This window comes from Crotalus tigris, unplaced genomic scaffold, assembly GCF_016545835.1.
Source record: "Crotalus tigris isolate CLP2741 ecotype Arizona unplaced genomic scaffold, ASM1654583v1 scf7180000023722.550826, whole genome shotgun sequence".
NCBI lineage: Eukaryota > Metazoa > Chordata > Lepidosauria > Squamata > Viperidae > Crotalus > Crotalus tigris.
In genome coordinates, this window is record NW_024100140.1 from 1 (window position 1) to 23,096 (window position 23,096).

Here is a 23,096-nt window from a genome sequence, read left to right on the forward strand (position 1 = left end):
AAATTAATATTAAGATATATTAAAAGTGCTATAGGGATGATAGTCAGGAAATATTGTGCACTGCGACCAGAAAGTAGGAACAGAAATAAGGTCTAAAAATTGCAACTATAGGTAGTTCTCGGTTCATTCTGTTGTTTGGTCAGCTACCATTCAAAATTATGAGACTTTAAAAGAGGAGATGGGATGGCCCCATCGGTTGTTAGCTCTGATGATGAGGATGAACTGGAACCAGGGTCATCAGATAGGACAGTGGTGGCGAACCTATAGCACGGGTGCCAGAGATGGCACTCAGAGCCCTCTCTGTGGGCACGCGTGCCGTTGCCCCAGTCCTAGGCCTTCAGCTGGGTTTTATAAAACCTTTTCCCTTTAGGCCTCCACTGCCATGTACAAAAAAAAAAAAAGTTCAATCAGTCAGTCAATTTCAACTTCTCGTGGAAAAAAAAAATCTTGCAAAGTTGGAATTGATTGATTGAACTTTTTAGTCCCACCCAGTCTGCTGTTACCACTGCAGCCACACCCACCCAATGGGCCACACCCACCCAATGGGCCACATCCACCCGGCACCCGACGATGCATAAGTGGGTTTTGGGTTGCAGTTCGAGCACTCGGTCTCTAAAAGGTTCGCCATCACTGAGATAGGGGTTACCATGGATTCCCAGGAGCACTCAGAGAACCCAGTGGCTAAGAATCTCAGATCGTCAAGCATCAGGGGAAGCGACCCACCAGATGAATAGCCACTCACAGAAGCAAAAGAAACAGAGACACAGCTGCTGCCAGTTAGTGCTCTAGAGTGGCAAAAGGCTGCCTCCAATGAAGAACAGCTGCTACACCTACCCAATCCACGGACATGAAGAGAGAAATAAAGGGAAGCACAGAGGCAGCTACTTGCGAGGAAGCAATCTCGTCCCTCCTAATGAGAAACACTGTATTTGGAATTATTTAACCAGGTGTGTGGGATGGCATTGGAGACAGCCATTCACTTTATCAGCATATAACATCTTCAGCTCTGCGATTCCAGTACCCAGCTCTCCTGGAGTTTGGATTTGTCTTGTCAGTTCTGCAGTTCTTGGGACTTCAACTTAAGACTGCTCACTGCTGGACTGTCTAGTGGAACTTGTTATAAGGTGTATGTATCTTTTGAAATTTGTAGAACAACCTATTGGCTTTGTTCCATTGCTCGTCTGAGTTTTACATCTGTTGTTTTGGGATTAACTTATTGAACTTCTTGCATTTGGAGACCATCTACTAGTTTGGGGTTTTGTAACTTGAGGTTTTTTGGGGAAATTACTTTAGCAAGGTAGTTGTTTAATAAACATACTCTGCTCGCACCTATTGCCATTTGCATGTCTTGGGTCAGAAGAGGAGACTTATGACTGGTCCTCAAAATTGTATTTGTTGCAATGTTCCCATATGATTACAATTTAGATGCTTGGTAACTGCTCATGATTATGATGGTCACAGCATCATATTGTCATATGATTGCTATTTGCAACCTTCAGTGCTGGCTTTCAACAAGCAAAGTCAATGGGGAAGCTGTCAAGAGGGCGCAAATGGCAATCACATGTCATCATATTCATAACTGGGTGGGATTCACTTAATGATTTACAACTGGAACTGCTATCATAAGTTGCCACTATCTTGTGATGTTGTATTTTACCCACAGAGTTCTTGGTCCCAATTACCACTGAAAACTGAGGACTACCTACAGTATATTTAGGTTTACTTCACTATACAGTGGTGCTTAAAAGTTTGTTTCAGTATTTCTGCACAATGGCCTAAAATGTGCTATGTTCTTGGTACAAGTCACAGATAAAGATAAACATCTCCCAAAATACTACACATTTTGCTCTTGATGTGATCTTAGTTGAATTCTTAGAGAATTCAATGTTGTTGAATTGCCTTCATTTGTACATGATCTGGATGATGATGAACTGGTCAAATCCAAAATCTTTGTAAACAATTTGGTCACGCTTTCCAGCAACTGTTTTTTAGAGATCCACTGAAATCTGTTTTGTTTCAGCCCTGGCACACCTCCATATTCCTGAGTTATGAAGATCAGATTTTGATAGTGAATATACCCAGAATTCTGTTCTTTAAATAAGGCAGGATCTCTCACACTCAAACTTATCATTTCATTATTTAAAAGAGTTTTAATTTCCCATTCAAATGATAATCATAGATTATTCCATAATTTTGCCACAGAAAATATGTAACTTTGGATTATTTTCCAACCTACATATTTGTGTGCTATATAACTTTGGGTCAAATTTATGCAGAGATACTGAATATTCAAAAGGATTTACAAACCTTTAAGTACAATTGTAAGAAAAGATTTGCTGATGGAAAGATCTATAACAGTTTCAAGTGGAGGCTGGGCAGCTACCTTCTGAGCAAAGTCTAACCAGTTTCTTTTAATTTCACAACTCTATGTAAGACTACTAGATCTGGCCAGCAACAATGACCATTAGATGGTAGCAAAGAATCAGAACTGCCTGTGTCTCTTTGCTGTCATCCACAGGTTGTCAGACTTTCGCTACACGGATTTGTTAATTCTACTTCAAGGAACAATATGCTTATACAAAGCTTTACATTTTTAGCTATAAATCCAATTCGATTATTAAAAAATAGAGAATATTGTTTGCTTGAATTTCTGGGCTGACCTAGGTACTTTTTATTTAAAATGTTTGATTCTAATGCTGTTTTTTTACAGTAATATATTATTGGCTAACAGTAATAATAAAAATTAGCTTTTGTCTTACCAACTGTATTTGTTTGCCCATTTTCTGCAGCCATCATTAAAGGTGTCTTCCCAGAAGAATCTACAGAGTTTACTTGTGCATTATGGCTAAGCAAAAGCTGTAAACACTCTACGTGATCTGTAAAGGCTGCTGCATGGAGAGGTGTTCTAAGAAGGAAAAGAAACATGATCTTAGAACCAAGAATCAATGTAACTCTAATACAGCCATGATTTTATATAGAAGGAGAACCTATATTAATAAATCTTTAAAAATATCTAAAAAGTTTAATTTGAATTTGGAAGAACATAAGGGAAGAACACAAAAAAAATATAAAATGTTGCAACTCATGATGCTGCTCACATCCAGAATAAATATTTATATTATAGCACTCACCAACTCTGGGTAGTTTACAAAATATAATACTAAATTATATATAAAGCCTAGGAACAAACCAAGATTTTAAGATTTTATTTTTTTTTTAATATCAGCAGAGAGGATGCCATTCATATCTCTTTGGGACTGTGACGGAAAAGGCTATGCTGCCTAGATTCCACAAGATGGGAGCAATTAATAAAAGGGACCTAGAATACATCCACTCTGCCTGAATATGGGGGGGGGGAATAAACAATGGGAGAAAGATGTTCCCTCAGGTAACCAGATCCTATGTTATGAAGGATTTTAAAGATAACAACCAGCACATTGAATTGCACCCAGCAGCCAATTAGCAGCTAATTTAGTTCATATAATAGTAATGACACAAGTGCCCATTACTGCTTGTATTGCTGCATTGTGAGCCAATTATAGATTCCAAATAGAGCATGCTGCAGTAGCGCAGTTGTGAGATGACCAAAATGTGAGCGACTATCTGCAGGCCAAAAAAAGAATGCAATCGGTGCATAAGATGTATCTGTACAAAGGCCTCCTAGCCACAATTGATACCTGCTCTTTGAACAGTAGCTATAGTTTCAGGAGGACCCCTAAATGTGCATCAGTCTTCAATGGAGAAGTACAACATCATCCAAGACCAACAATGGAGATATCTCTGTCAGAGGAGGGAGGTGGAGTCACTGTTATGTCAAGATTGAGCCATAGTCTGTTTCTCCCCATCTAGCCTCTAGTCACTAGATAAGTATCTTGACAGTCTCCCTTACTTAGGCTAGGGCAGGGGTAGGAAACCTTGGCTCTTTTATGACTCGTGGACTTCAACTTCAACTCCCAGAATTCCTGAGCCAGCACAGGAATAAAAGAGCCAAGGTTGCCTACCCCTGGACTAGGGTAATTAACATACTTAGTATTTTTCTTGTATAGTATTTCCAACTTTACCTTGCCTTTGCATCTGTAGAATTTACAATTCCTGATCCCAGTATATCAATTAGCATTTCAGCAGCACCCTCGTTATCATTTATCCTATCAAAGAATTTTAAAAGAAATTAATTCCACAACCAAAGTTTGATAAAAGATATAATGAAGTATTTTGGGGTCGTACAGAATTTGCTTACACTGCACAATGTAATGGACTGAAAGAATTTCCTTCCATTTTCTGAAAAACTTCCTGATCCAAAAGAAATTCCACACAATAGTCGTGACCTAAAAGTTTTAAATACCAGAGGGTAAGCACACAATACAATTCATTTTTTATTATTAAGGAATATATATACATATAACTCGCTGCAATATATAACTATCCTGGTATAAAAAACTCCTTTTTTATAACACTGTAATCCCTTAATTTGGGGTAGAGTCTGGGCAACTGAATGGAGCTGAGCACTTATGGCCGGATGCCCTTCCTAACGCCATACAGAGTTCACAACAGATGTTTATTTCTTGTTCCCTAAGAGAGAAGCATCTGCTGCTACCTTGGATTAAATTTGCAACCTTCCGTGTGGGAGGCAAGCAGCTTCATCACTAGGCCACCACACTGCTCATCCATTATTTGGATATGTGTGTGCATATGTATTTCAGATATTCAGCAGCAATAATTATAGGATAAAATCAAAAGTGAGGTTGTACATGTGTAGGTTTTTATATTCCTTTTTACTTCTAGATATTTAAAATCTGCCTAAGCTTCATAATTGGTTGCTTTTTTATAAATTTGCTGATTATATATTCTATGACTAATCACTTTACAATATTTTGAAGAGATTTCATATATACATATCAACATAACAAGCGCCTGGAAACATACAACTGCTTTTGGCAAGAATCTTTTCATTCCTGTAGCATTTTAGGAATTTAATTTATTTTCTTCCACTTTCCCTCCGAAACAATAGTTCTTTTCTTACCATTGTAACATGCCCAATGCAATGATGTATATCCCTGATTGTCTGTCAGAGCAGGTATCATATCCCCAGATGACAATGATTGTAAGAGTGCTCCTAATACCCCAATATGTCCACAAGCAGCAGATAAATGTATAGGTGTACGTCCTCTGCAGTCTCGTAGGGTGGCTTTTGCACCATGATGAAGCAGTGCTTCTACGCATTCCTCATGCCCAGTAACAGCCTGAGAAAAAATTTTAAAAATGTGCATTATGCATATAGGCACTTGTAGATATAAAAAAAATAAAAATGCTGTTCTATCCAACCAGCTTTCAGCTATTTTACTACAGCTACTTTATTAATATAAAAACTAATATGCAATATAGTTGTTTATTAGTTTTTATATCAATAAAGGAGCAAAGCTACCAATAGAAGAGAATATTTATAGCTCAGGGTAGAACTATGGAGTTCTTGGTGCTTTCTGAGCTTGGCTATTTTCATGCAGACCTTTAATTATCTAAGTAGGGTGATGTTACTGCATTAAAGATCTTCTAGTGCATTGAAAATATTACCTAGTTGGCTAACACACACACACACACACACACACACACACACACACACACACACACGCTCAGAGAGTACAACGGAGCAAAGGTAGACAGCTGTGGATATAAAAAGTCAGATGTGATCTTGTGATTAATCTATTTTGTTCCATAGTTTATCTGGCTGACCATGCCTTTAATCAAATACATTCATACACATCTGAGCTAAAACCTAAACAATTATATTCAGGCTGATGTCCTGGATTATACTAAAACATCTACACTAAATTGTAGATGATATATAATCAAATCAAAAGTATAGCTTTGACTTGATTCTCCAACTTTAGAAGTACTTTTGCTTTGGACAAATTTCCTGTCCTGCTATGGACAAAGGTTTAAGATCTTCAGTCCTGACATTCAAGGCATAGAATTGCTTCCTATCAATTGCCCTAGTAATGTACTCTTAAATATTAAGATTCTTGTCTAATTATTGTTTGCTAAGAGTATCATTTTAATAAATGTCCATTCTGTTTTCTGATAAATATATTTTCTTGTATTGCTTTAGTTCTTTTCCCCAGCCTAGGATACCACACAGAATTTAATATAAGAAAATAAAGAAGTTTTGGGCAATATCCTTATGTTATAAATTATCAGTTCCATAAATGGTGAGATTCTGAAATAAAAAATAAAACATATTTAGCAATTTATTCTATCTCACAGATGCAAGCAGTGTTAAGAACAATTTTCTGTATGTTTGTCAATGCCTACTATTGAATTCCAGCTCTTGGTAGTCTATTTTCCCTTCTTATCAGTAGCTCCCTAGAAACTAAGTTGCCCATTACAGCACTTTAATCCCTTATGGCTGATGGCAAAGAGAATCTGAAATAAGAGAAAATATATTCTGCCAGACTAATTGTGATGAAAATATGAAGTTGGATACAGATGGAATATTTCTAAAGAATAAAATAATACATTGAAGATACAGTAGAAAATTGTTTTGAAGAGACACTTCCATGGTAATGTAAATTATACTTTTTAAAGTATAGGAATGAAAAATATAAGATTTATACATTCACTATGAATAATATAGATTAATACAGAACTGGATTTAGACTAAGTTAGTTGCAATACATTTTAGCACAATTAATTGCATTTAGAAGTTATGATTTCAAAGACACCTGCTTAGTCTGGATCCAACATAATATTTCTGTTACCTTAGTTGGAACTGCAGCAATGCTACCTATTGAAGCAAAGAGCAGGGTGGGGGTAGGAGGACACACCTGTTGTCTCTCTTACCCCTCTGTGTAATGCTGTTCTTCCCCATTTATCTTTGGCATCTACATTTGCTCCTTTGTTGAGGAGGGAATAGACACAATCTGTATGCCCGTTAAGAACAGACAACATCAAAGGAGTCCTGAAAGACAAAGACAAAGATGATACAATGTACAGTAACAACGTTCTATTATCATGCTCATAACCTGCCTAAATAGGCAGTGAGAAGTATACAAGGAAACCTGATCCAAGAGTTGTTAAACCTGCAACAGCGAAGTCCTGTACATTTAAATGATACAAATCATTTCCTTCTCAAAAGAACCTTATGCCTTTTACTACTTGGGTGGGAGATCACTGCAGATTATCATGGTTGTTGACCAGGAAAACTCAAAACTATCCCAGAATATATAATATTTTTTTTCATTTTTATATAGTGTTACCAGAAAACTACATAAACATATCCATGAAATCACTAGGAATCAATCTTTTTTTTCCCTCCCTACCCCAAAAAGTAGTATGAAAAGAACTAGTGTACCAAGTCACTATACATTCTGTTCATTTTATTGTTTTACTAATATATGTACTCTCTTTTCATGACACAACCATTGGCCCCAATAGTTTTCAACATTTATGTCTAATTTCCAATCTTTCCTTTTTAGGATAGGCTGTTGAAAAGGTAAATAAACTGTAACCTCAGACGATCTGGAAGAGAGCATCTGGACCCTTTTCAATTGTGATTAAGGCTTGGATAGCATACAGAGAAACTAATGATTACACTTTTGACTTCCTGCAGGAAGCAGGATAGAAGTGCTGCAACTATCCAGTTTTTCTTGGCTCTTTTAATACAGTCAATTGTGTATACATCTGGAACTGACTGAAAGGTTTAAGAATGGGGGGCACAATGCTGCAATAGTTTTTATGCTTTGTACAGTCAGTTCCAATTGGTGTTTGCAGGGAAATAGAGGCTGAGCTTTGGATCTCTGATTTGTGGAATATCATAGGTGTTGATTATTTTGCAGCCTCTTGTTTAAGGTCTAGATGAGATCAACCATCAACAAAGGGTCTTATCATTATGCTGATAATATTCAGCTGTATATCTTGACCCTGGGTCTACTAAGTTATGCTGTTGAGATCGTATCTATCCCGGTGCCTGAAAACGTTTAGAATCTGAATGGGAAGGAACAGATTTAAAGTCATCTGTGACAAAACTCAGTGGCAGTATGTTCCCAATTCCTTTAGTATCATGGATTTGTCATCTTTAGTTCTAAATGGGGTTGCATACACTTTGACAGAACTGGTGTGTAATTTTGGGCTTTTCCTTAACTTGTAGCACCTACTCAATTAGCAGGTGATATCAACCAAATGAGGTAAACTAAACTAATACATCAATTCACAGGAAAGCTAAAACTGCTTTTATCGAGAGTCGCTATGATTACAGAATTTTGCAAATTTGATTATATTGTATAGTAGTTGGAACTTACAGTTTAGTGCAGGAGTGTCAAACTCAATTTCACTGAGGGCATCAGCATTGCGGTTGCCATTGGGGGGCCGGGTGGGTATATGGTGAGGGTGGGTGCGGCCTACTGGGCCGCATCCAGCCCCCGGGCCTTGTGTTTGACATATCTGGTTTAGCGAATTAGATAAGTGTCTTGGGTGACCTACTTCCAAACTTTATTTGGCTGTTGTGGACTTAAAATATATGCTACTCCTTACTGTCTTGGCAATGGAGCTGGTGTAATTCCATCAAGGAATTCTTCCTTACTTTGAATAAGGATAGCCATGACCAGAAAGGCCTTTATACAGAATCATCTCTTCCACTAATTGTGGCTTTTCTTGGACTGGAGTCCCTTATCACAGCTATTAGTGCATGAGTCATTTCTGTATCGACCATGGAACATTCTGATGACTTTAAGCCAAACATGCCTTCTCATAATTGTTATAATTTAGGGAGACTCTTACTGAAGCCACCTCAAACTCCCCCACAAAAAGGCAGTATATAATCAGAATAATAATGATATTCTGTAATTTATATTACATTATGTAATAATATATAATATATAACAATTGTTTTATGTATTTGATATAACAATTCATACTAATATATACATTAAAAAGGTTATGATACACTTTATAGTTATATTACATAGTTATCTGCAATGGATAATTCCACTATGCAATTTGCCTCACTTTAGATACAATTATTTGAAACTTACTGTCCATTTCCATCTTGAATGTCCACAGCATTCTGTGGTTCTGCATTTCCAATTAACAACCGCAAGCATTCTGAATGACCATTTGTAGCTGCAAAATACCATCAACAAATAGTAATCATAACCAGTGATTAAGAACAAGTCTGTTTTGAAGAGTTACTTCTACTTGTGTAATTTATCAATTTTATAATAAGTTGAATATCTAAAATATATAGCCATAAAAAACCTTGATTTATCTAAAAAATATTTAAGATGTGATAGCTATCACACTGATATATCAGTTGTTTTATGAAAATCCCGAATTTTCATGCTGAAATTAATGGATCGCCTCAAATCTGAATATATCTGTATCTAATCTACTATATGTAAATATTTTTTAAGTATGTAATTCTTTGAAATGTATTCCTTAATATAGAACTTCCTTATTTAATATGCTCTGGTTGCCAGTGTGCTTCTATGTGTGATTCAAAATATTAGTTACCATCTACAAAGCTAAAATGGTATAGAAATAAGTTATTTGAGCATCTGCTTATTTCCTATGATTTCTGCCAATAGAAATTGATCAAGCTGGTATGTGCCAGGTCCACTTGGTTAAAAAGTGCCATCTACTGGGAGCCAGGGATTATGCCTTCTACAATGATACTGGTGTTCTAGAATGAAGCCCCCTAAGATCCACATGACTCCTACCTTGATGGAGTTCCTGAAGACCTTAAAGATCTGATTGTTCTCCCAGACCCAGGGCTTGGATGAGGTATTTGTGAAAACTTTTGCTGGATGTATATTTTGTACATTTTTTTTGCCAAGCAGACAGATTATCATCTTTTTAATCTATTTTATATTGTGCTTTTATCTTGCTTTTGCTATATTGTAAGCTGCCCAGATTCAAATCAGTGAAATAAAATTAAATAAACCGATTTCTTTTAAATATAGAATTATGTGACTGTAGCATAAATTAGCAGGATTTCCTGTATACAAGAACAGTTTACTCTTATGCATTTTTGAGAGAAAAGTATATTAACAAATGTATTTTATTTTGCACTCAAGACAAAGACAAGAAAAATATTATCATTATTTTAAATATTTTAAAATGTTTAAAGCATTTTAAACTGAAATTCTTGTATAGTGTTGTAAATGTAAACAATACAGTAAGATTTTCTGCATATAGGCTTACAAATACACACGCACACACATACACACACACACATCTACATAAATAAAAAGAAGAAGAAGAAAAGGATGAAAATTATACTAAGACACAAATGCTTAAAACATTTCTATAATGGACCTGCTGGAATGAAAACAGTTTAGAGAAAGGAGGGGCCATAAACATGCTTCTATCTGCAAAATAATCTTCCACTATGATATAAAAACTATGTATTTACCAGCAGCATGTATTGGTGTTCTCTTTATAACATAGTCTTTTACCAAGATAGAGGCTCCCTGATTAATGAGTACATCCACACATTCAACATGTCCCTTAAAAGCTGCAAGATCCAAAGGTGTTCTTCCATTATTGTTCCGGACATCAAGATCCAACAAAGACTGCACTAATACTTCCAAAGCTTGATGATGTCCATGATAGGCCTAAACAAAAAAATAAATAAATAAAGACATATCTTAGATGTTAGCGAAGGAAAATAATTATTGAATTGTAAATATTAAATCAGACAGATACCAGGTAGCTTTACATAATCCTACATTGAATATTGGATAAATTGAGTACTTACAGCTAAATGCAATGGACTAATTGGTGCTCTGTTCTCTGAATCATTCAGCATGTCAGACCCTGATGTTTCCATTAACTAAATAAAAATACAGTTAATAATGCAATCAATTTAACATAAATACCTAATATTCCATCTTAATTAATAGATAAGTAATATCAAGGCTTACTCTGTAAAATACAACTGTCTTTGCTAAAAAAAAAAATCCAAACATTACATGACAAATGTAGATGACTAGATAGGCAAGTGGGTGGATGGAAGACTTGTTGCATGGTGTTTTTAGCTATCTGGGGAATAATAATCTTAGATGCTTTGGATTCTATTGTAAGAAGCTGCTAGTTGGATGTCAGAATACAAAACATAGCACCTTTCTACATCTCTTTATAGCAACAATGTATTTTCCCAGTATTGGAGAAGTACCTTTCCCAGCAACCAGAAAAATTGAAAGCTGTTTCGAAAGGCTGGAGACAATACATATGAATGAATGTGCAGTCTGAAAAACTTTTAATAGAATTATACTTTATATTGTTTAATGAAGTATTTTTGATTTCTCAATTTGATTTCAACACTTCAGAATATTTATAATAAAGATTTCCAGAGCTAAGATTCTTGTACTTACAACATCTAAAGGTGTTTCATTGGCAATCTGTAATGAAATCAATTTTAATACCAGTTAAGTCTAAATGTTAAAAGATAAGTTATTCTAACAATTTAAAATTAAGCAAGATAGTTCTTGCTTAATCAATCATTCACTGAGCAACCATCCAAAGTTACAATGACACTGAATAAATGGTAATTATGAACTGTCCTTGAAGTTAAGAGAAATTCTCAAACCATTTGCTAGAAAGCAAGTGGATCTGTACTGCTTGGATACAACTATAACTGTATTTTTCTTTTTTAAAAGCAAGCAGATTCTAATTTAAAATGTATATGAAAATAGCTATATATACAATATTTATTTATTAAATTTATTTGCTGCTTATCTCATTGTGGAGCTAGTCTAAGTGGCTTCCAACAGTAAAAACAGAAAAAAAGAAGTGTAAACATAACAGTAGCAAAATAATGAAATAATATAATAAACAATGAAAATTGAATAATGAGATTAAAAGGTGGGCAGGTGGAATCAGGGAATGTAGGGGGGAGGTGGGGTTTGCTATTAATCTAGTAGTCACCTCCAGTAGTATTTAGTATGATATTGTCTACTACAGTAATTTCATCAAATCTTTAATATTATGACTATCTTTAAAAAAAACATTCAAACATGATTAAAATTGAGCCTCATGCTATATAACATTCAAATTAAAGTATTACATGATACCATGGAAATAGCACAGAATGACCACAGGCTTGATACGGTATAATAATCTGGAATCCATTTGAACAGATATATAATAAAGATTTCCAAATTTGGCAACTTTCCAAAACTCAATACTAAACTTTTATTTTCTTTATTAATTTAATTATCCATTTTTTTTCTTCTGAATTTTAAAAATAATTTATCAAAATTTACTTCTAAAACGGAGTAATGTCCTTCAATGATTATTTATTTCTAAATATAATTTACATTTATTTCTCCTACCAATTCAAGGCATAAACGATGCCCATAAGCAGCAGCATAATGAACGGCATTGTAACCTTGCTTATCTCGAATCCCTGGGTTTGCATCATTTCGAAGTAAGTATTTCAGGCACCTAAACAAAATAAATAGAATTTTAATATAATTATTCAATGGGAAGGAACAGCCTAACATGAAATAGTCATTTTTGAATCTTCTCCCATGCCCAGATGATGGTATTATGAAATATGGCAAAGACTTATATTGCTGGGGATGCAGATCTAATCCGACCTAGAGTAGTATTTTCTTACAAGTTTTCTAGGTCTGTGAAGTGATTATATACTGAAGCTTATTTTCTTACGTATAATACTATGTCCCTGCATTCTAAAGGATCTAATCTACGTTTCAAGTTTGAAAAATACTTATCTAATCAATCACAATTATCAACAATATTGCAAATAATTTGTTCCTGTAAATGTAATATTCTTTTAATTTAAATAATATGCATGTATTTGTCATCAACAGGAACCAATGTTCTTTGCATATTCAGCAGTCACAATATGGAAATCTAAAAACAAGTAGCCCACAAAAGCTTTTGATGACTTAGTTAATCTACATTAAAAAAAAAAATATTGGAAACAGTAGAATTAAGAACAAACAAATGAGACTTTGCTTCTACCTTGTTTTCTTTACTGGAAAGTTTGAGCAGGATAATTGCATTGGTAAAAAAGCTATACTATATCATTATTATCTGATTATGTAACTATATAATTAATATTTGATTGCCAAACTATGCTGAGAATCATAGAAGCTATTGGTTAGCACAATTTGAGAGGAGAGAAGGTTGAGTAAGATCTGTGTTTCAATTACAATTTTGTATATTATATTTTACAATACAAATCTTAACAAAAAAAATAATCAACATGGAATTTTTTTTCTTAATGTGTCATATACTTTAATAATAGGAATTGGTTTTTCTTTGATAACATATAAATGCTTCATAATCACACAGTTTAAATATGCAGGAGAGTAACATTACTATTACAATAGGCTGCTCTCTTTAAAAGTATTTTTCTTTTAAATATAAAGTAATCTGTCAAAAAACCTGTTTGGAAGAGAAGTATTACTGTACTGCCTTATGCAAATATTAAACATGATGTTAAATATTTATAGCAAAACATATTTCTTTTTAGCCAAAAGAAAGTTCAGATGTGAATCAGGTTTATGTCCAAGTGAGAAGCTATAATAATAAAGTTGTGATTTCAAAAAGAATGTCATACTTACTTTCCATCAGTGTCTGATGCAGCTGCATAATGTATTGGTGTACAACCTCTTTCATCAAGGTCATTTACACTAGCTCCAGAACCCACAAGGGCAAACAGACACTTGTAATTACAATTGGCAGCGGCATAGTGGAGTGGAGTTCTGTAGTATATAGATATACATATATTTTAAAAAGCACAGACATGCGTATAGGGTCATATACTTAAAAAATTACCTCTGAGGCACAACTATCTAATAAACATTCTCTTCCAATTCTTATTTTCTGGATGTTTCTCACATAAAGAGTATTTTAATCAAATACATTTTTACATCATTTAGTCCTATTTAATTCCTACAATGGAATTCTTTATTGAGTGCATTGCAAGAGCCGTGATGTTACAGTGATTAGAATGCAATAGTGCAGGCTAACTCACTGCTCACTTCAGGAGTTCGATTCTGAGCAGCTCAAGGTTGATTCAGCCTTCTATCCTTCCGAGGTCGGTAAAATGGGGACTCAGATTGTTGGGGGATAATATGCTGATTCTGTAAACCACTTAGAGAAGGCTGTAAAGCACTGTGAAGTTGTATATAAGTCTAACTGCTATTACAACAATAAAAAGTTGGAAGGGACCTTGGAGGTCAACTAGTCCAACCTCCTGATCAGACAGGAAATTCTATACCATTTCAGAAAAATAACTATCCAAACTCTTCTTTAAAACTTCCAGTGTTCTGGAGGCAGGTTGTTCCACTGGTTAATTGTTTTAACTGTCAGGAAGTTTCTCCTTAGTTCTAGGTTGCTTCTATCTTTGATTAGATTCCATCCGTTGCTTCTTGTCCTGCCTTCAGGTGCTTTGGAGAATAGCATGATTCCCTCGTCTTTGTGGCAGCCCAAGCTATTGGAACACTGCTATCATGTCACCCTAGACATACACAATTCCAGCAACCGTTCCTTATATGTTTTAGCCTCCAGTCCCCTAATCATCTTTGTTGCTTTTCTCTGCACTCTATTTCTAGAGTCTCAACATGTTTTTTACATTATGGTGACCAAAACTGGATGCAGTACTCCAAGTGTGACCTTACCAAGGCATTGTAAAGAGGTATTAACACTTCATGTGATCTTGATTCTATCCCTCTGTTAATGCAGCCTAGCACTGTGTTAACTTTTTTTGGCAGTTGCAGCACACTGCTGGCTCATAGTTAAATGATTGTCCACTAGGATTCCAAAATCCCTTTTACAATATAAGTAACACCTCTACTATACCTGTGAATTTGGTTTTTCTTGCCTAAATGTAGAACCTTATTTTTTTCACCATTGAATTTCATTTTGTTAGAGGCTTCCTGTGGATCAAGCAGCTACGATGGCTGCTTTTCACAAAGCAGCCCGTTCCTGGGTTGTGTAAAAGCAGCAGGAGTTTTACAATCAGCTGTCCTGTGGCTTGAATCTCTTCCCTGGGAGAAAGGGAAGAGAAGAGCTGCTCAGGTAGAGGTAAGAGCTCCCCTGGATCCCCATAATTTCAGGGATCGGAGGGTAGAGCTCCCTCGGAGCCTGAGCCAACTCCGCATTCCAGGACGTCTTTGTCCCGAAGTTCTGGGATGAAGCAAGGCGTTGCTCCCACATCTGCTTTTTTTGGAGGCTTGTGAGTATTCAAATGCAGACGGAGCAGACCAGGAGAAAGTGGATTTAAGATTTATTGTGACTAGCATCTTCCCCCTCTTTTTTTGTTTACTTTCCCTTTTGAAGAAAGGGAAAGTGAAAGGCAAAATGGCGATTGTGTCTTTCTTGTTTGATCTGCATTTCAAAGTTAAAATCCGGATATAGACTAATGCTTCAAATATAGAAGTAAGAATTTGTCTTTTTATTTCTTGTTTTTTCTTTTTTCTCTGTAATCTTTTTTCTTTTTTAAGGAATATTTAAAAGAACTGTGATTTTTTCTTTTCCTTTTTTTATTTTTTTAAACAAGAATCTTTCTTCTTAGAACTTAATGAAAATGGCTTCAAAACGTTTGCCTCCTCCTCCTAAAGCTACTATCTCTTCCCCAATGACCCAGCCTGTCTCCCAGAAACCAAAATCACCTCCACCCTCTCCTCCTCCTGCAATTTCTCTTAAAGATTTACAAGAAGCTTTTAAAAAAGCATGCTTTGGATATTAAGGAGGAAGTAAAAGATCTTATAATTGCAGAGAGGGCAGTTACAGAAGAACTATTGGAGGCTAAAAATAAGCAAATAAGGGAGGACATACTTTTTGCCTTTCAGGGCCTTGCTCTGCACATAGAAAGGATTGACGACAGGATCGAGGAGATTAATGAAAATGCAATAAGAATGGAATCCAGGATGGAGGAGGTGGAGAATAAGATAGAAATCACACAGGATGAACAAATCATGTCACAATATAGAGAGATGGAGTATGCATTGCGTATCAGGGGGCTGAGAGAGAATCCTCAGGAGGACTTAAAGATGCTTATTGTGAAAGATATCGCTCTTAATCTGGGCTGGAGGCCTGAAATAATCGGGAATGAGATAGAAAAATTTTTTAGAGTCAACTCACGGGTTGCTAGACAGAGAAACTTACCAAGAGATGTGGTCATCTACTTTTCTAGAAGATTTACTCGTAATGAAATTATACAGGCTTTTTACAAACAAAAGTTTCAAATTGCAGACCAAGATGTGATAATTTTAAAAGAAATACCTCCCAAAATTTTAAGAGGCAGAAAAGACTTTGCTCTTCTGTCTGATGAGTTAAAGCATCGTCAAATCCAGTTTAGATGGGAGATTCCAAGAAGAATAATAGTGAATTATGAGGGGATACGTCATAGATTAACTACAGTTCTGAAGGCAAGAGATTTTTATCATTTTATTTTAAAGGCAAGATCGTCTTCACCCCCACAAACAAGGATAATGGAAGAGCCTGTTATGGCAGGAGCCTCATCAATGATGGTTATGGAACAAGCTGTACAGAATTTTGAGATAAAAGAACAAAGGATGACACGAGCTGCCCATAAACGTAAAGAAAAAGAGCAGCAGCAGAAGAGTGGAGATAAAGTTGAAGGCATGGTTATTACAGAGCCTGTGGGAGGGGCAAGACCCAAAAGATCTTCGACAGTGGATCTGCAGGCCATGCTCCAGAGGCTCCAGGCCAGTGGAGATGGCCAGGCTCCTGACCTGGAATGTTAATGGCTTAAATGTGCCACAGAAACAAAGAAAGGTTTTCCACTCCCTGGAGATTGAATGAGAATTTGTTTACTCGGGAAGAGTTTGTACAAAAATGTAAAGAGCATTTAAAGGACTTTTTTGCTATAAACATGAATAAGGGAACATCGATGTCCATGGTTTGGGATTCCAGTAAGGCATATATGAGGGGAATTTTGATTCAATTGAATAAGGTTTTTAGGGAAAAAGGATTAAAAAGACGTAGAGAAATAGAAGAAGAGATTAAATTAAAAGAACAAGAGTTTGTTCTTAATCCAACTGACAATAATTTAAAGGTATCTATAAAGATGCTTAAGGAACAATTTAATATGTTGATGGCAGATCAGGTGGCTACTAATTTGTCGTATATGAGACATAATACTTTCTGTAACGCGAATAAGCCTGGGAGATGGTTGGCTTATCAGTTACAAAAGAAACAGAAAGCTAGAATTATAGAGAAAGTAAAATATAAAGGTACTGAGGTTTTTCAGCAAAATTTGATCCAAAAGAGTTTTTTAGATTTTTATACAAAATTATATTCAAGTGATAACATAAAGGGTGTGGATATAGACAAATACTTACAATCTGTGCATTTTCCTAAACTCTCAGAGGAACAACAAAATGGGATGAATAGATTAATTACTGTGGAGGAAATTGGTTTAGCTATTAAGCAGTTAAAGGTTGGAAAATCTCCGGGAACAGATGGATTGACTTCGAGGTATTATAAGACTTTATCTGAAGAAATGATGGAGCCTCTAAAGGAACTTTTTAATAGTATTATGTTGGGTACACAAGTGCCTCCTTCTTGGAAAAGAGCTTTTATATCACTGATTCCAAAGGAAGATCAGGATCTTACAGAGCCTAAGAATTATAGGCCAATTTCATTATTAAATGTTGATTATAAGATTTTTACAAAAATTTTGGCAAACAGACTAATGCAGGTTATGAAGGACTTGATTCATAATGACCAAGCAGGATTTATAACAGGGCGATATATGAAATACAATGTTAGACAAATTATAAATTTAATTGAATACTTGGATAAGAATAATCAGATTCCTGTGGCTTTTATCTTTTTGGATGCTGAAAAAGCCTTTGATCAATTAGATTGGAAATTTCTATTTTCATTGGTAGAGAAAATGAATTTTGGGGATAATTTTTTACATGCACTTAAAGCTATATATCAGCAACAATCCGCACAAATCGTTGTAAATGGGGGATTGACTGAGAATTTTAATATTGAAAAAGGGACAAGACAAGGATGCCCATTATCCCCATTGTTATTTGTTTTAACGTTGGAAATTTTATTGATTCAGATTCGAGAATCAAAAGTAGTTAAGGGCGTAAAGATAAGGAAGAATGAGTATAAATTGCGGGCTTTTGCGGATGATTTGGTCTTAATTTTGGAACAATCGAATCAAGCGATTGATTGTTTATTAGAACTTATAACACAGTATGGGAATGTCTCTGGTTTTAAAGTCAATAATTATAAGACTAAGATATTATCTAAGAATATGTTAGTTAAGGATAGGGAAAGTTTGGTCAAAGCCACAGGTTTTCAGATGGTAAAAAAGGTTAAATATTTGGGAGTATATTTAACCGCTTCAAATGGAAAATTGTATAAGAATAATTATGAACCATTATGGGGAAAAGTACAAAAGGACTTAAAAGACTGGAAAAAACTGCAATTGTCATTGTTGGGGAGAATTTCAGCTGTAAAAATGAATGTTCTACCAAAGTTTCTTTTTTTGTTTCAGATGATACCTATTTAAAAAAAAGAGGCAAATTTGGATGAATGGCAAAGGGGTATCAACAATTTTATATGGGCCGGAAAGAAACCAAGGGTTAAGTTTAAGATTTTACAGGATGCTCAAGAAAGAGGAGGACTTAAGGCACCCAACTTGAAATTATATTATGATGCAGCCGCTTTAACTTGGTTAAGCGATTGGCTCAACTTCACAAATAAGGATATTCTGTTTTTGGAAGGTTGGGACTTAATATATGGTTGGCATGCATACCTGATTTTCAATAAGAAAATTGATCGAATTTTTAAATTACATATTTTGAGGAATGCCTTACTTCGTGTTTGGAAAAAGTATTATTTTAGATTGAATTATAAAATACCTATCTGGGGGATTCCCAGACATGCAATTGAGGGAATTTCTCCCCTTATGCTGCGTTCATGGGTTTGATAGGGATGAGAGATGGGCAAGTGTAGAGAGGAAGTAGGGTAGTGAGAGGAGAAGGGGAGGGGAAGAGAGTAGGATGGGAGGTGAGAAAGAGGAGGGAAGTAGGGAATGTTTTAAGAGAGGGTGGACGCGGCCTGGGAGGAGTGCGCAGGTCGTAATAATGTTTATTGTATACTTTTTTTTATAATGTTTATATGGAAAAAATAAAAAACTTTCATTAAAAAAAAAGAATTTCATTTTGTTAGATAGCGCCCAATGTTCAAGTCTGTCAAGATCCTTCTGTATCTTAAGCCTATCTTCTGGAGTGTTGGCTATTTCTGCCAGCTTGGTGTCGTCTGCAAATTTGATGAGTTCCCCATCTATTCCCTCATTCAAATCATTGATGAAGATGTTGAAGGGCACTAGGACCAGAACAGAGCCTTGGGGCACCTTACTACACACTTCCCTCCCTGTAGATGCAGTTCCATTGAGGACCACACGTTGAGTACAGCCAGTCAGCCAGCTACGAATCCATCTGGTGGTGATGCTGTCTAACCCACATTTTTCTATCTTATCAAGTAATAGGTTGTGGTCTGCTTTATCAAATACCTTACTGAAGTCCAAGTAAATTATATCCACAGCATTCCTCTGGCCAACTAATTTTGTCACCTAGTCAAAGAATGCAGTAAGATTTGTCTGGCATGATCTGTTTTTTGACAAACCCATGTTGGCATTTGGTAATGACTTTGTTTGCCTCTAGGTGTTCGCTGATTTGTTGCTTGATCATCTCTTCCAAGATCTTCCCACGTATTGAGGTTAGGATGATACGTCTGTAGTTTCCTGGATCCATTTTTTTCCCTTTTTTGAAGACGGGAACAAACCAGCTCTTTTCCAATCCATTGGTAGTTCCCCAGTACTCCAGGATCTTTGAAAGATATAACTCAGTGGTTCTGAGATCACATCTGCCAGTTCCTTCAGAACCTTGGGTATAATCCATCTGGTCCTTGTGATTTGAACTCATCTAATTTGGACAGGTGCTCCCTTACGATTTTCTTGCCTATTTTAACTTGTGTTTCTAATCTGTTTTTTATGGCACTGTTTTTCATAGGTTGGACTGTTTTTTCTCTTTGTGTAAATACGGATACAAAAAACAAGTCGAGTAGTTCTGCTTTCTCCCTGTTGCTTGTCACCTTCTTGGTACTTTCTCCTACTAATGGACAAATCATTTCCTTAACTTTTTTCTTGTTTTTTACATGTTGAAAGAAGCTTTTTTTGTTGTTGTTATTTTTGACTTTTGTTGCAAGCCTTAGTTCATTTTGAGCCTTAGTTTTCCTCACTTCATCTTTGCAGGCTCGGGCTATTTACTGATATTCTGCCTTAGATATATACTCCTCTTTCCACTTTTTATACTTGTCCTTTTTGTCTTTCAATTTATCACAGAGTTCTTTATGCAGCCATGTTGGTTTCTTTTGAGAGCTATTATTTTTCTTCTTTGTTGCTATTACATACATATCATTTATATACACAGCTTAAATACTGTGACAATGTACTTTTCATGGATCTATATAGAGGACATAGCCAGTACGGAGTACAAAGATTTCATTTACTTTCACAATGAGCTGAATTTTTGTGATCATTACTGATATACTTTACTTCGGAATCTAATGCCATAAAGTATAATTCAATTAGAAGAATTTTTAATGTAAAAAAGGATACCTCACCTGGGCTGCAGAGGGTGTAATCAAGTTTGATCAAACAAAAGTTTAAATTACATCCTCATCAGCAAGTATACATATCAATATTTTTTTCATAAATATTGTTCTCAACCTCTCCTCTAAGTCCTTTATTAACAGCCTCAGTGAATATAGACCAGTGGCACTCACCCCTATTATCATGAAGTGTTTTGAAAAACTGGTCTGCAGGTACATTGTGTCCTGCCTCCCATACACACTTGATGTCACCAGTTTGCATACAGAGCAAAAAGATCCACCGAGGATGCCATAGCTATCATTCTCCAAATTGGTCTGACTCATCTGGAGCAGCGGGGGACCTATGTAAGCATGTTCTTTGTAGATTTTAAATCTGTATTTAACATAATTCTTCCATACATACTGGTGTCTAAACTTGTCAATCTCAGACTTTCACATTCAATCTGCCTTTGGATTATGAGCTTCCTGTCTGGCTGCTCTCAGAGGGTTAGATTAGGCAACTATATCTCTTCAGCCCTTATTAATACGGATTCCCCATAGGGCTGTGTGTTGAGTCTCCAACTTTAAACCCCCTACACTTATGACTGCACCCCCACTCATCCCAGCAATATTATTGTTAAATCTGCAGATGATACAACAGTGGCGGGGCTTATCTTCAAGGGGGATGAATCTGCCTATCAGGATGAGGTGGAGCAGTTGCTCTTGTAGTGCAGAGACAATTTGGTTCTCAACACAACTAAGACCAAGGAGCTTATAGACAATTACAGGAGGAATAGATTAGATGTTCAGCCCCTGATCATCAGCGGAGACTGTGTGGAATGGGTGGCAAGCTTTAGGTTTCTGGGTGTTACCATAAAGGAGGACCTGACCTGGAGAGCTCATGTTATAGCATTGGTTAAGAAGGCCCAGCAGAGATTATATTTCTCAAGACTTCTGAGGAAACAACAAGTGAATGAAAAACTGCTGGTGATCTTCTACCATTGCTCCATAGAGAGCATTCTAACCTATTGCATTTGTGTGTTTGTTGCACAATAGAAGATAGGAAAGAACTCCAGAGGGTCATTACCATCGCCCAGAGGATTATTAGCTGCCCTTTACTCTCCCCCACCCCTGGACAAACTGTATAGTTTCCGTTGTCTTAGGAAAGCTCATAATATTCTTAAAGACTCATCTCATCCCATTCTTTTTTTGAACAATTACCATCTGGCAGATGGTATGAGCTAATAAAAACAAAGACAAATAGGCTGAAAAATAGTTTTTATCCCAGAGCCGTAACCATATTAAAAACCAATGCATAGTGCAACATTAAAGTGCAATATTAGGGGCAGTGCAATGATGAATAGAATGTGAAGGATGTGTGTATATAATGTATGTTCTTATTTGTGGCTTTTACTTGTCTATAGTGTGCACTGTGGACAGCACTTAATTTCGTTATGAGTTACACAAAGACAATAAAGATATTCTATTTTATTCTGTTCTATTCTATTCTATATAGTATCATTTGTTTGAACAATTATGACAATATGATATTATTCTAAATTTTCAAAATTACTAAGTTATTAAGCATCAATTAATATTGTTTTGGTGTTTCCCATTATATTTGGATATTTACACTGCTCTGGAAGTACACTAGCTGTCAGTTGGCTTCTGGTTATTATTCAAAATATTAGTTTTTGCTTTTAAGTCCTACAAACTTGGGTTCTAGTTATCTGTAAGATTGCTTTTTCCCATAGTTGTTTGCCTGTCCAACTGATCAAACAGAATAAACTCCCCTCAGGTCCCATTTATTTAAGAATGCCATTTGACAGAACTTAGAAAATGCTTTTTAAAAAAATTGCTATTCTGATGCTTTAGAGCAGGGGTGTCAAACTGCCAGCCCGTGAGCTGGATGCATCATAGCAAAATGTGCCCACCTCATTGCCGGCAATGGCAAAAAAGTCACAATATGTCACGTGACATTCTGAGTTTGACATCCCTTCTTTAGAGGGTTTTTTGTATGTAAATATGGTCAGCTCTTTTCTCTTGGATTTCAGGGAAACAGACCTGGCTTTTCTATTTAGCCAAGGAAAAAGCATGAATATTGGAATGCGCTGGCAGACATATATTTTCTGTATTCTTTATGGATCCTATTATGATAATTATGATTTTAATAGGTCTATTTTTGTTGAGATGTTCTAAAGTCAGAGCTGTTAGGAATGAAGAAATACAAATATAATTAGTTAGTTTGTTAGTTAGTAGTAAAGTGACACCATTTTTGGCTTGTGTTGCAACTACATTCCTGTTTGGACAATAATCTGATCACCTTCATAGCTTAAACCATATAGCCATGGACAGCTAGTAATGGGGACCCACAAGATTATAAACTTTTAATATTATTATGTGCATTTATATACATTAGACAATTCCTCTTCACTCAATGTAGCCTAGACAAACCAAAAGGTTGAACATGCCTGGTTTAAACATAAACAGCC

At 35.7% G+C, this 23,096-nt stretch overlaps 1 protein-coding gene across 5 annotated transcripts in view; it reads right to left on the bottom strand.

Annotated features, from left to right (window-relative positions):
* Positions 1-1,047: 1,047 nt before the first annotated feature.
* ANKRD28 (ankyrin repeat domain 28) overlaps positions 1,048-23,096 on the bottom strand; it is a 98,904-nt gene continuing 76,855 nt past the window's right edge. For 3 of the 5 annotated variants that reach the window (XM_039321224.1, XM_039321223.1, XM_039321222.1), the window contains exons 14-24: positions 13,584-13,724; positions 12,324-12,435; positions 11,364-11,390; positions 10,748-10,822; positions 10,403-10,604; positions 9,024-9,111; positions 6,835-6,952; positions 5,021-5,240; positions 4,238-4,325; positions 4,062-4,145; positions 1,048-2,905 (exon numbers count right to left, since the gene is read on the bottom strand). In XM_039321224.1, the coding sequence (XP_039177158.1) occupies positions 2,725-2,905; positions 4,062-4,145; positions 4,238-4,325; positions 5,021-5,240; positions 6,835-6,952; positions 9,024-9,111; positions 10,403-10,604; positions 10,748-10,822; positions 11,364-11,390; positions 12,324-12,435; positions 13,584-13,724 (1,336 nt within the window). In that variant the 3' untranslated portion in view covers positions 1,048-2,724. Of the gene's footprint in view, positions 2,906-4,061; positions 4,146-4,237; positions 4,326-5,020; positions 5,241-6,752; positions 6,953-9,023; positions 9,112-10,402; positions 10,605-10,747; positions 10,823-11,363; positions 11,391-12,323; positions 12,436-13,583; positions 13,725-23,096 lie in introns of those variants that run through there. The other 2 variants (XM_039321226.1, XM_039321225.1) reach the window with 2 other exon arrangements.